This window comes from Trachemys scripta, chromosome 9 (assembly GCF_013100865.1).
Source record: "Trachemys scripta elegans isolate TJP31775 chromosome 9, CAS_Tse_1.0, whole genome shotgun sequence".
In the NCBI taxonomy this organism is placed as follows: domain Eukaryota; kingdom Metazoa; phylum Chordata; order Testudines; family Emydidae; genus Trachemys; species Trachemys scripta.
The window spans coordinates 19540962-19553241 of NC_048306.1; the positions used below are offsets into that span (position 1 = coordinate 19540962).

General features: G+C 40.4%; 1 protein-coding gene across 3 annotated transcripts in view; it reads right to left on the reverse strand.

Moving 5' to 3' along the window:
• Positions 1-4994: 4994 nt before the first annotated feature.
• ATP7A (ATPase copper transporting alpha) overlaps positions 4995-12280 on the reverse strand; it is a 63271-nt gene continuing 55985 nt past the window's right edge. For all 3 annotated transcript variants that reach the window (XM_034781085.1, XM_034781084.1, XM_034781086.1), the window contains exons 20-23: positions 11524-11727; positions 10491-10608; positions 9811-9913; positions 4995-8803 (exon numbers count right to left, since the gene is read on the reverse strand). In XM_034781085.1, the coding sequence (XP_034636976.1) occupies positions 8527-8803; positions 9811-9913; positions 10491-10608; positions 11524-11727 (702 nt within the window). In that variant the 3' untranslated portion in view covers positions 4995-8526. The remainder of the gene's footprint in view (positions 8804-9810; positions 9914-10490; positions 10609-11523; positions 11728-12280) is intronic.

Genomic DNA, 12280 nt, shown 5'->3' on the forward strand with positions numbered 1-12280 from the left:
AAGGTTAATATAATTCTGGGGTGTATTAACAGGAGTGTCATGTGTAAGACAAGGGAGAGAATTATCCCACTTTACTTGGCTCTGGTGAGACACTAGCTGCCGTAGCGTCCAAATTGTGGGTGCCACAATTCAAGAAAGATGTGAACAAATTGGAGAGTCCAGAGGAATACAACAAAAATGATAAAAGGTTTAGAAAACCTGATCTAGGAGGAAAGATTAAAAAAAACTTGGCATGTTTAGCCTTCAGAAAAAATGATAGCGGGGGTAGCGGGGAGAGAACCTGATAGTCTTCAAATATGTTAAGGGCTGTTACAAAGAGGACTGTGATCAATTGTTCTCCATGTCCACTGAAGGTAGGACAAGAATGGGATTAATCTGCAACAAGGGAGAATTAGAACATTTCTCCTATTATCTAACCTGACTATAAGGCTATATACGAGTGACGGAGTCAAGGAAATTCATGTATGTGGATGATATTGCCCTAGCAGTTCAGTATACAAGCCTCCATACCATCAGCTGCACCCTAACCCAGAGACCTTAGCACTATGGCTGATTGTTTCCAGTGCTGGAAATTTAGGCCTAATCCAAAACAAAAAACCCCATGATAATTGCTTTCCATCTGAACTATAAAATGGCTAATACCAAACTTGATGTGCAGTTCTACGATGAGAGCATCAGCCAAGAAGCTAATCCAAAGTGTCTTGGCATTACATTGGAGTTTGACCTTTCAACAGCACCTCGAGACCACCCAAGATAAAGTCAGATCTCATGTCGTGCTCATCAGAAAATTGGCCGGAACATCATGGGGCTCCAGTCCACAGACCTTATGAAAACAATTGCCTTGGTATATTCTGCAGCTGAATATTGTGCACCAGTGTGGTCTCATAGAAGTCACACTAAGCTCCTTGACACGCAACTCAATAATGCTATGTGCATAGTGTCAGGGACGCTCAAATCTACTCTAGTTGACTGGCTCCTGGTCCTATCACACATCCAGCCTCCACAGATTAGAAGAGCTGCTCAGACATCTCACTCTCTTATTCATATCAATGCAAATACGAGGATCCCACTGCACCATGATCTGCAGAACCCATCAAGGAAGAGATTAAAATCCCACAACGCTCTATGGAACTGTATCAAGATCCTTACACCCAACTTTGATGCTGAGGCTCAATGGAAAGTCACATGGAGCACTTTGACCGCTCAAAACAAACAAATCGTCATTGATCCTGTTGAGGAACCACCGGGTTTTAATTTATGCTGAAAAGACTGGTGCAGATTGAATCGCATCAGGACATCTCATGGGAGATGTGGACAAACCCTCTTTAAATGGAAAATGAGGCAAACACTTGTATGCAACTGTGGTCACCAAGCACAAACAATAGAGCACATCATATCTGAATGTCCCCTTCGACCTTTGGCCGGGGGCCTGAAGGACATTCACCAGCTCACTACTGCAGCAATGTGCTGGCTATCAAACTTAGATATAAATTTGTAGCTGTTGCTACCTACCCAAGCCATATGAAAGAACTATAAGGCTTCCAAGGAAGGTTGTGGAATCCCCATCACTGGAGATTTTTAAGAACAAACACTATCAGGGATGATCTACGTTTACTTGGTCCTGCCTCAGTGCAGGGGGCTGGACTAGATGATCATTTTGAGATCCCTTCCAACCCTACATTTCTAGAGTGTCTTTGCTTTTATGATAAAAAAGTGTGAAGAAACTAAATGAAACAGTTCTTGTCAGGTTGAACAAAATGGCTTGTTTGCAATAAAATTTTTGACAACTTTTTTGATTTGGTGAATTTTTTTTTTTAGAATTTTTGGTTTATGGGAAGAACAGGATTTATTTTCCCTGATTTTTCACAAATGCAAGCAAATGTAAAGAGTCATTTGCCCAACTCTAGTTGTGAGGATAAACTCCGTTATGGAGGGGGAGACACTCAGTCAAAACAGCCATAAAAGTAAAAAGACAGACTAGGCAGTTCTCTTCTGGTGGCCTTCAGGCAGCTCCCAGCATTCTTGTTAAAGGCAAAGAGTTCTCGCTTTTTCTCTTGCCCATCTTCTGTAAACAGCAATCCACAGTGGTTACAGTGAGGCTGGCCTCTTCTCTTTAGATCTTACTGCCATGTAATCGTATCTATTCTTTCAGTGTTTCAAATGAAGATGAAGAAATGAACACACCTCTTTGACCAAATTAATCTTCCTAGGTTACTCCAAACCACTAGGCCTCCAGAGGTTTACTCCTTAGTTCATGTTTGAAAGATTAGGATTTGTCCACACACACACATACACAAAACAAACTAGAAATTGGTTTTAGTCCCCACCTTTAGATAATTTGGTGCAAATTGATGTGGACACTTCTTTTGGAATAAGAATGTTCCATGTTAATTTAAATTGGTAAAAAAAAATAGACCTCAACAAAATAGGACAGTCAATCTGAAATAAGTGTGTCCAAACACAGACTTACACCAAAATAGCTAAAGGTGTAAATTAAAACCAATGTTGCTAGTTTGGTTTTAGTTTGTGTGTAGACAAGCCTCACCACCACAATGGCTAGAAATGTAGGTCTCATCCCTGCACTAAAATTCACAGACTTGTGTGTGTGGCACCCAATTAATTTCAATGGGGATCTGCACCTGCAGACCTGTTTGCAGGACTCGTGTGCTAATGTTTTTTTAAAGGAAAGCTAATGACCCAACCCTGCAAAGGCTATGTCTACACCGCACACCTTACTTACAGCCATGCCCCTGTAAGGTATGCAGTGTAGTCATTCTTTGTCAGCAGAAGAGAGCTTGGGGGAGTGATAGCTCAGTGGTTTGAGCATTGGCTTGCCCCAGGGTTGAGAGTTCAATCCTTGAGGGGGCCACTTAGGGATCTGGGGCAAAAATCTGCCTGGGTAGGGTTACTGTTCGTCCGGATTCTCCCGGACATGTCTGGCTTTTTTGAGTTAAAAATAGCATTGGGGGGAATTTGTAAATGTCCAGACTTCCCCCCCATGCAGAGCACGCGCGGCTGACAGGGCAGCCGGCCAGATCCTGCCACTCGCACAGGGCTCTGGCAGCCAGAGCCCCTCCTCTCCCCTGTATCTTGAAATCACTCCTCTCCTCTCTCTCCCTGCATTCACAGATCACTGGCCGGCTGGTCGCATCGGGCCTCCGGCAGTCTGGAGCTCCTCCCCTGCTGCCCAGCACGCTGCTCCGTAGCAGTCTGAAGGACATGGTAAGGGAGCCAGGGGGTTGGAGAAGGGGCAGGGAGGTTCTGAAGGGGGCAGTCGAGACAGGGAGCAGGGTTGGATGGGTCGGGAGTTTGGGGCAGGTCTGTCTGGGGGTGGGGGTGCAGATAAAGTTTTGGGCAGTCAGGGTACAGGTATGGGATAGGGTCCTAGGGGGCAGTTAGGGGACAAGGAACAGGGATGCTTAGGTAGGAGGTGGGGTTCTGGGGGGCAGGGGTCCCAGGAAGGGGCAGTCAGGGGACAAGGAGCAGGTTGGGGGTTCTGAGGGGGGCAGTCAGGGGGTGGGAAGTGGGAGGGAGTGGATGGGGGCAGGGCAGGGGCAGGGCTTCCCCCCCCAGTGTCCTCTTTTTTGATTGTGGAAATATGGTAACTATGTCTGGGAATTGGTCCTGTTTTGAGCAGGGGGTTGGACTAGATGACCTCCTGAGGTCCCTTCCAACCCTGATAGTCTATGAAAATAAAACCACCCTCAATGAGGGGCAGTAGCTCTCCTGTTGACAAAGCGCTGTCAACACTGGCACTTGTTGTGGGTAAAATAAAAGTTTTACCGACAAAAGTGCAGAGTAGACATAGCCTTACACACACACTTAACTTTCCACACTGTAAGCTGTCCCAATAAAATCAATGGGACACCTTACCATGCAGAAGTTAAGCACCTATTTAGATCTTTGCAGGATCAGAGCCTGAGGGTGACAGAGAGGACTTATCAAGCAACTGACTTTTTCACAAAAGACAGAAATGTTTCACAGCCAACAATGCCTTTACTTATACATTCATAGAGGCAGGGATAAAGTGTACATGATGCCGGAAAAGCAATCACAGGAATGGGGAACAGAAAGAAGCCTCAGGTGGAGAGGTGTATTTTGCAGGTAGCAAAATGTTAGAGGCAGTTCTATTGTTTTTATTTTAAATGTTGTGTTTGGGAGATTATACTGTGGAAGTCAGCAGATTAGCCAGTGAACTCAATAGTAAACCTCCACCACATTGCCTGTCATTTTTGTGTCCTTGCATCTTTCATTCTGTGCCCCTTGAATTATTGCAGCAATCATTCTGGCTATGCACAGTACCTGCAGAGATCTAGGACTTAGACTTAAACCCTGGTCAGAACGAAGTGCCATGACCTCACACAGGGGCCCTCAGGTTAGATTTCTTCTCTGTTTAGGATGCTTCAAGTACAACTTTATGCTAGTTAGCAGTTTATTTTGGATATGGGGTGACTACATAAATGAAAGGTTCCAGTCTGCAATAATACTATGAGATACCTTTTACCCGAGAATCTCAAAGTGTGCAGAACCAACATTAATTGACCATGCCCACAGCATCTCAGCCCATTTTATAGCTGGACCAATTGAGGCAGAAAGTTGAAATTACTTGCCAAAGATCATATAGGGTAGCAGACCAATGGCAGAGCTGACAAAAAAAAAAAAAAAATCCCAATTCACAGTAAATCACATTCCCAAATAAGAGGGTCACCTTTGAAACAGGAAAGAGGAAGCAAAGTTGAAACAGCATGTAGTGCCAGACAGATGGTTCCATAATGCCGACCCACTACATGTGGAATATCTAAATATGCTACAAAGCAACCCTACTTAGGTGAATGAAGAATCCTTTCTAAAGGCCATATATTTTAAGCTTTATAGTAAAGCACAACAATACAGGGATTAGTCAAGTGCAGCTGGCAACGATATTTTTCCAACTTCACAATAGGAGTATTCAAAATGGAATTCTAGAAAGCACTTTAAAAACCAGGCATTGGACATTACATTTTGACAACATTATAATTATAAAGTTGAAGGCACAGTCTTGACAGAATTATAAATGTAATATTACATACATATAGGTGTACATTTAAAGAGACATAACAGTACTAAAATTAGTATTTCACAGAATTGTTCACCATTCCTTTTCTGATATCAAACTTAATAAAAAAGATTTCTCTGAAGTTAAAAATATTTGGTTGGAACTTCTGGTTTCTTGGCCAGAAAACAAAATATTATTATCGGCTCATGTAATTAAACATTGCCCTGCTTCTGTTCTGACTTGGTTGGTCTTACAGCTCCTTTTGGTATGAAATTGATTACATGTAATAGGAGGCATGCCTGTATCATTTGTAAAAGTTTACTGGTAAATCCAGAGTAAAATTTCAGACTGATTATTTTCAGGGCTTTGTTTTGTTTTTTTAAGTAAGCCAGAGGTCTTACTATCTAATGACAGTACAGGAAATAATAATAATAAATAAACTAGTTTGATGCATAGTTTCATTTATAACTGAATATCTTAAAATGGTTTTGATGACACAATCACATGATTTCAAGATGTCCATAGACAGGAGCAAAGTGTATTTACAGAAAAAATTAGCACATTTACATGTGTGCACATATTTTACCTTTTATGCTATTTCACCTCCACTGTACATTCAAACTGGAAAACATTTTGGTTTTTCAACTTCAAGCATAGCATGAAATATTTTATTCACAAGGCATCAACATAAACATTCTAAAATTTCAGCAAATTCCCACACAGACGTTTACCGGAAAAAAAAACTGTTTTCAAAAAGGCTGACTCAGATTTTCTGGACTAGATGTACAATACTGAGTATGTCAATGCAATGTATATTCATTCAAGTGCAAAACAAATTTCCGGTCACCTGATTAAAATAAGAGGCTTCTTAGTATTGGATACCACTGTGCATGTGCAGTAATTGGATCAAATACTGGTTTTAATGATATAGAAAGCATTAAAGAGGGACTTTCATACAAGGAAAACTTGCAGATTTAACCACATCTATTCATCTTAAACATTGAGTAATAAATTGTTCTCATTACCGTATGTTTGCTAACTACCAACCAAGAGTTTAAAACCAGGATTTGTCCTAAGTGACCATTCTTGATTCCTGAAGTAAAAGTCTTAATTTTGATTTTTTTTCCATGCAACAGACATCATAAGCATAGGATTATGAACCTGTTCCTGCTCCCACATAAGTCAGTGGCAAAATTCCCATTTTTGAGTAGGACAGGGCCCAATCATATTCGTTGCAGGATCAAACAGAAGATGACCAATTACTAGCATAATTCAAAACCAAGTTCTCTTGTATAAAGAAAGAGGCTGCTGACATGTGAAAGTTCTTCCTTGAGAAAACAAATCATGCAGAATACGCTCCATTGGACCTGCTGAGTCTTGCCAAAAAGAGCCTCTGAAAATGAGGGTAGGTGAAAAACAAAACTGGAATCATGGAAGCAACTTATGTGATCTTAAAGCAATAAATGCTGCATGGCAGTATTATATTGGTTTCTATATAACAATTCATCCACTAATCAAAAATAGCTGTGTTGTTCAATATTGAGAACACCAGACAATAGAATGTCTTTACTATAGCATAAATTAAAGTTTCCTGACACGAGAAAGGACAAATATAACTATAATCTAGATTGAAATATTTCTTAAAATCTTATCAGTTTGTGATCTCATGAAACCAAATTCCTGAATGGAAATTTGTTTTTTTCCTACTCCTAATTCTCTCTTTAATGTGGAAACAACAAAAAAGTTATATATTGCACTCAGCATTATGATATGTGTAAAATACTCCCTGAACGCACCTTAGGGACAACATATTCTGCTGCACAAAACTTCCTGTTTTCAGATTTTGATATTTTCCCTTATGAAGTGAGAGACACTTCAGTAGTGAAAATTATACAATATATCAAACATTTGCTTTTGACATTTTACATACATTATGTGTGCATTATCTGTGATTCCCAACTTAAAAACTAGAACACTAACATTTACTGTTCTCTGTGTCTATTCTCTGATAAATGTGCTGACCTCTCTGAAAAACACAACTGAGAATTAAATGCTCACATCATGGATTAGACTTCATGGTATAGTTCCTCATAATTATTTACCTAGTAAACTGTTAAATAGCTCTCTTAGCAAAGGATTTAAAGAATAAAATTTGCAGATTAGTCAATATTCCAGAGAGGTAAATGGGTGATAAACACCTAATTGCTTTCTCAGTGAGAAATTTCATTTTTAAGATTTATGATTAGCAATCAAAAATCTAATTTTGAGAATTCAGTATTGTAACAAGTGAAGGTGGGCCCAATTCACAAAATCTGGATCTGGATATTCCCAAATTGAGGTGGTTGGGAACCAGGGTTTTGGTTCAGGGCCATCTCTGGTACACTATTAACATCTTTAAAGCAATTGACATTATCTCAGTAGGTAGTAAACAGAGCAAACACAGTGTGGTAACATTACCTAAATGGGAAGGCGTAATTGTAAAGATTACAATGGTGGACCTTGTAATATCAGTATGAATCACTGCAGTTCATTTAAAGGGAATTGGCAGGGCTGATAACTAATAACTACACTGAATGCTAACAGACTTTTTAAAAACCCCAATAATTCAAGTAGTAGCAATTCAATAGTAATAGTAGCACTCTATTACTTCCTCAGATGAGCATGAGAGAAATCTCGGGTAGTATGTTTTCTGAGCTAGCAGAGGCTCAGAGAGGCAAGACCAACCCATTGTGTGTGTACTTAATGTGCTTTCTAGCAGACAATCTCAGTCGCAGGAGTGTATTGGGACACAGATGTACAGAGAAAGGAAAGAAGTTAAACAGGGAGAAGATGGGGGGAAATAAACCCAAGCTCCCGCAATTCTCTCTCTACATATGACCAGGATCCAGATCAAGGGAGAAGAGATGGCAAGGGATCTGGTTTAAAAAAAAAAAAATCTAAGATTTTGCAGGACAATTTCTTGTATGGAATAGGTTATAAATGAGAGTAATCCCAAATGTTATGCAATAAGGCACATCCATTTGCAAATGAAGAGCACTTTCAGTGTTTACAGCTGTGGTCATCAACATCTTTGATACAGCAAACATATTAACCACGCTACACATCAAGAAACTGTCCCCAATTGCCTGTTGGTCAGTCCTCTACTCCATTTCTGGTTCCCCTGTGTGTTTTCTTAATTATATTTCAGCATTTTCTAGAAAAATAGTGTGACATTAATAGCTTCTTAGTGACATTATCCAGCTTCACTTGCAGACTCCAGCTGCCACTGCCCTTTCTTTCTTTGCCGTGTCTGGTAAAAAATACTGGAAGGTCACTGCAAATAAATGGACCAGCTTCAGTGTTTAAAACATGAAAAAAAATATTTTCTTTCCTGTACAATTGGGCAATTAAAACCTACAGAAGATAAGAGGAAAATCCTTAAAACAAGTCAGATCTCCAGAAATTATCAGTGCATACAGAATTCTAGCCAACTGTATCTTTTTAAGAGCTTTTCATAATGCTGTGTCTTCTTCCTCTCTGAAATCTCCCACTAGAAGTGAGTGCTTATCTGGTTCACTGAGAACTATACTGTTGAGGGAGCGTTTATCTGAGAACAGGGAATTTAGTGAGGCTCTACTATAACTGATGATTTGATCCATTAGGCTGAGTTTGGGAGAAGCTGTCCCAGTATCATCAATTCCAACATGGACACAGATTTCCGAACGGCTCTTCTGTCTCATATAGCCACGGGCACGGAGCTCATGTTTCTCATAATTTGGTTTCTTGTAGCTAAGGAAAAAAAAATCCAGTATAAATTAGTTGGCAGTAACTGTGAATAGAAACAACTCAATGTGGAAAGAAACTACTATAGATGCTCATGTACAAATCAGTACAGTTAATACCCACTGCCATTCATAATTTGAATACATAGTGCAGTGTTAAAAACTTCTAATTTCTCATCTTTTGGTTGATTCTAATACCAAATGAGAGCTTTATTTTAAAACAGTACACAGAAGGGGAAGGGAGAGCAAAGCAGATTCATACCACTTCTATTTAACTGCTTGACTGGTGTTGAAATTCCCAGGTACCTCCTGGTAGAATGGATCTACAGGTTTTGTTAACGGAAGAGGCATTATGGAAGTGTTCTACTATAATTAGGAAATCATCGCCTTTTCTACTCATGGCTCTTTGACACCTGCATTCACTGGTTCCCACACTATATGGTATCACATCTACCACAGCTCTCCATTGAAGTTGGCTGAGGGGTAAGAAATAAAACAAGCCATGGAATTTAACACAGCATTGTTTATTGCAATACTTCATACTGTTAAGTCCTCAATGCCAGTAGGTGTGGTGTTCCCAACTGTGTTGCATCATAGCCACAAAATCTGTAAAAAAGCCAGCGTGATCTGGCAACAAAACCTCCCACAGATTTTCAGTGACAAGAGTTATTACATACTAGTGCACTACTGAGTTTTATAGTTCCCATTATGTGCACCTGGCCGGGTTGCAGTTCAAACTCACGTTTAACAAAACTGCCTGACATATTTTGGATTGACTGGCTACTCCGATGAAGCAAAATGGATAAAAAAGAAATCAAGAAGGAAGTGTGTTGAGAAAGTGATCGGCCTGAAGACAGCCACTACTAAAGACGGACTTGCCTGAATTCCAGAGCTAGGATTAGAGTTTAGGAGCCTCTAACTCTTCATCCTGTGCCCAGTTCACTAGACCCCTCTGCCTCTAAACTAAGAGATCTGTGACTGCAAATCAAAATAAATACAGAATTTTTCACTTACAGCTTTAGCAACAGAGAAGAACACACAACGGAAACAGAAGAGGCAGCCATTGCAGCAGAGCCCATCCACGGCTGCAAAACGATACCAACTGGCAGAAAAACACCTAGGAAAGAAACCAGCGCTGATTCCAGATAAACCACATAAGAACAGAATATTCCTTATACAGTACCTTTAATGCACTGTATACAATCAAGTGTCTCCATGGATGTTTATACATGAAGTTTTAGTTGCATTTTAACACATTAACAAACATGTCTGTAAGTTCTAGTGTATGCAAAACAGAAATACAGGTAGGAATAATAATTTTGTCATTTCTATACTAGAATTTACAGCTGTATTAGCTAAAATGGGTTATCTAGCATGGGTTAAAATACAACTGAAAGTTCAAGTGTAGACATAGTTTGTTTTCCCTGCAGTAAAGGATTCTCTTAATGTAGTCAAAACCATGGGTTTTCACACCTCATTCAACAAAATGTTTCTCTTAAATATATGTTGATGTACAGACCCCTATCATAATAGGGGATAGTTTCCTGCTACTCCACCACCATCTCTCTAAAGATAAAGAACTTGTATTGATAACCAGTCACAGGCAAGAACGATGGGTACCATTTTATGAAGAAAAAACACTGCAATCATCTATTAAAAAAGCACGTCAGTACAACAACAGAACACTCACGTACCAGCAGCAACAGGAATTCCCACGAGATTATAAATTAGAGCAAAGACAAAGTTGAACCGGATTGTTCTGACGGTTTTCCTTGATAAATCTATACTTGCCACCACATCTAACAAATCGTTCTGCAAATTAAAGTGTTTATAGGAAAAGTCAAAGAAAACTAATGTCACATATGAAATGTTATCATATTACTGTTTTCAAAGCTAAATACTGTGCACTGAGCATTTCTAAAATATATGTAGATATACCTATCTCATAGAAGTGGCAGGGACCCCGAAAGGTCATCAAGTCCAGCCCCCTGCCTTCACTAGCAGGACCAAGTACTGATTTTTGCCCCAGATCCCTAAGTGGCCCCTTCAAGGACTGAATTCACAAGCCTGCTAAAAAAGGTCAATGCTCAAACCACTGAGCTATCCCTCCCCCAAAAGATGCAAGTGTCTCTCTAGTAGGTGTTTTTAGCTTGTCAGTCCTTCCTCTATTTTATGTTTGTGCAGTGCCCAACACAATAAGCGTTTGGAGTCCCTGGGCACTGATGCAAAACAAATAAATAATATGTTTACAGCAACGTTAGTGTTGCTACAATCTCTTGTCAGGGTTCCTATCAAACTCTGTTTTTTAGGCATTTATAACCAGGCTGTGAAAATTCATTCTTAAGTGCAATTTAGCCTGCAGGAAGACATGATCACCAGATTCTAGGTGTTATAGCATCCTTCCAAAAACCCTCATTCCCTCTCCTTTACCCATCCTCAAACTTGGCACTGTTGCCACAATACATCCAGCAAAAGAAAGCTGGCTGCAGCTTCCTTCAAGAGCCAATGAACATCACACCCTCAGGAGTCAGAGAAAGATAGTTTTCTCCCTGCTCCACTTCCATTGGTCTGTAGGGATGGAGCACATCATCTCTGCCGTTGTCCCAATCAGGCCAGTGTCAGAGTGAGGGACTAAGCACAGGTCCCAAACAACGGCTTTCACTTCACTGTCTCTGGCATGCCCCACCCATGTTTCTTTAACGAAACAAGCTTAGTTCCATTACTTACCCTAATTAAAACCACATCTGCTGCCTCAATGGCTACATCAGTGCCTGTGCCAATTGCAATTCCAACATTAGCCATGGCAAGAGCGGGGGAATCATTGATACCATCTCCCACCATTGCCACCCGCTTGCCCTCTTCTTGTAACTGTTTCACTTTGGCTACCTTGTGTGAGGGAAGAACCTCAGCAAACACTTTGGTGATGCCAACCTAAAGGAAGAGAAAGAACAAAACCATATTACAACTTTTCCATGTGCTGTCCAAGATTCTGTCTCTGAATGTATATGCTTTCTATTCTCTCTGGTGAGGAGCAGACAGTATCCCTTTGAGTGAACAGTGAACCAACTACAATCCAATTTCACTTTAAGTAACATACCACACTGCAGACTATTTTTTCCCACTGCCACACTATTTTATCATTTCCCCAATGCGGTCACTAGCATGAGGGAGAGCCTAGTCTATTTTAGGGATGTGACTTGATTTTAGCAAGAAAGGTAATAATTGTGATTACTGGATTAACAAATATCAGAGGGGTAGCCGTATTAGTCTGAATCTGTAAAAAGAAACAGAGGGTCCTGTGGCACCTTTGAGACTAACAGAAGTACTGGGAGCATAAGCTTTCGTGGGTAAGAACCTCACTTCTTCAGATGCGCGTGGGTAAGAACCTCACTTCTTCAGATGCGCGTGGGTAAGGTTCTTACCCACGCAAGCTTATGCTCCCAGTACTTCTGTTAGTCTCAAAGGTGCCACAGGACCCTCTGTT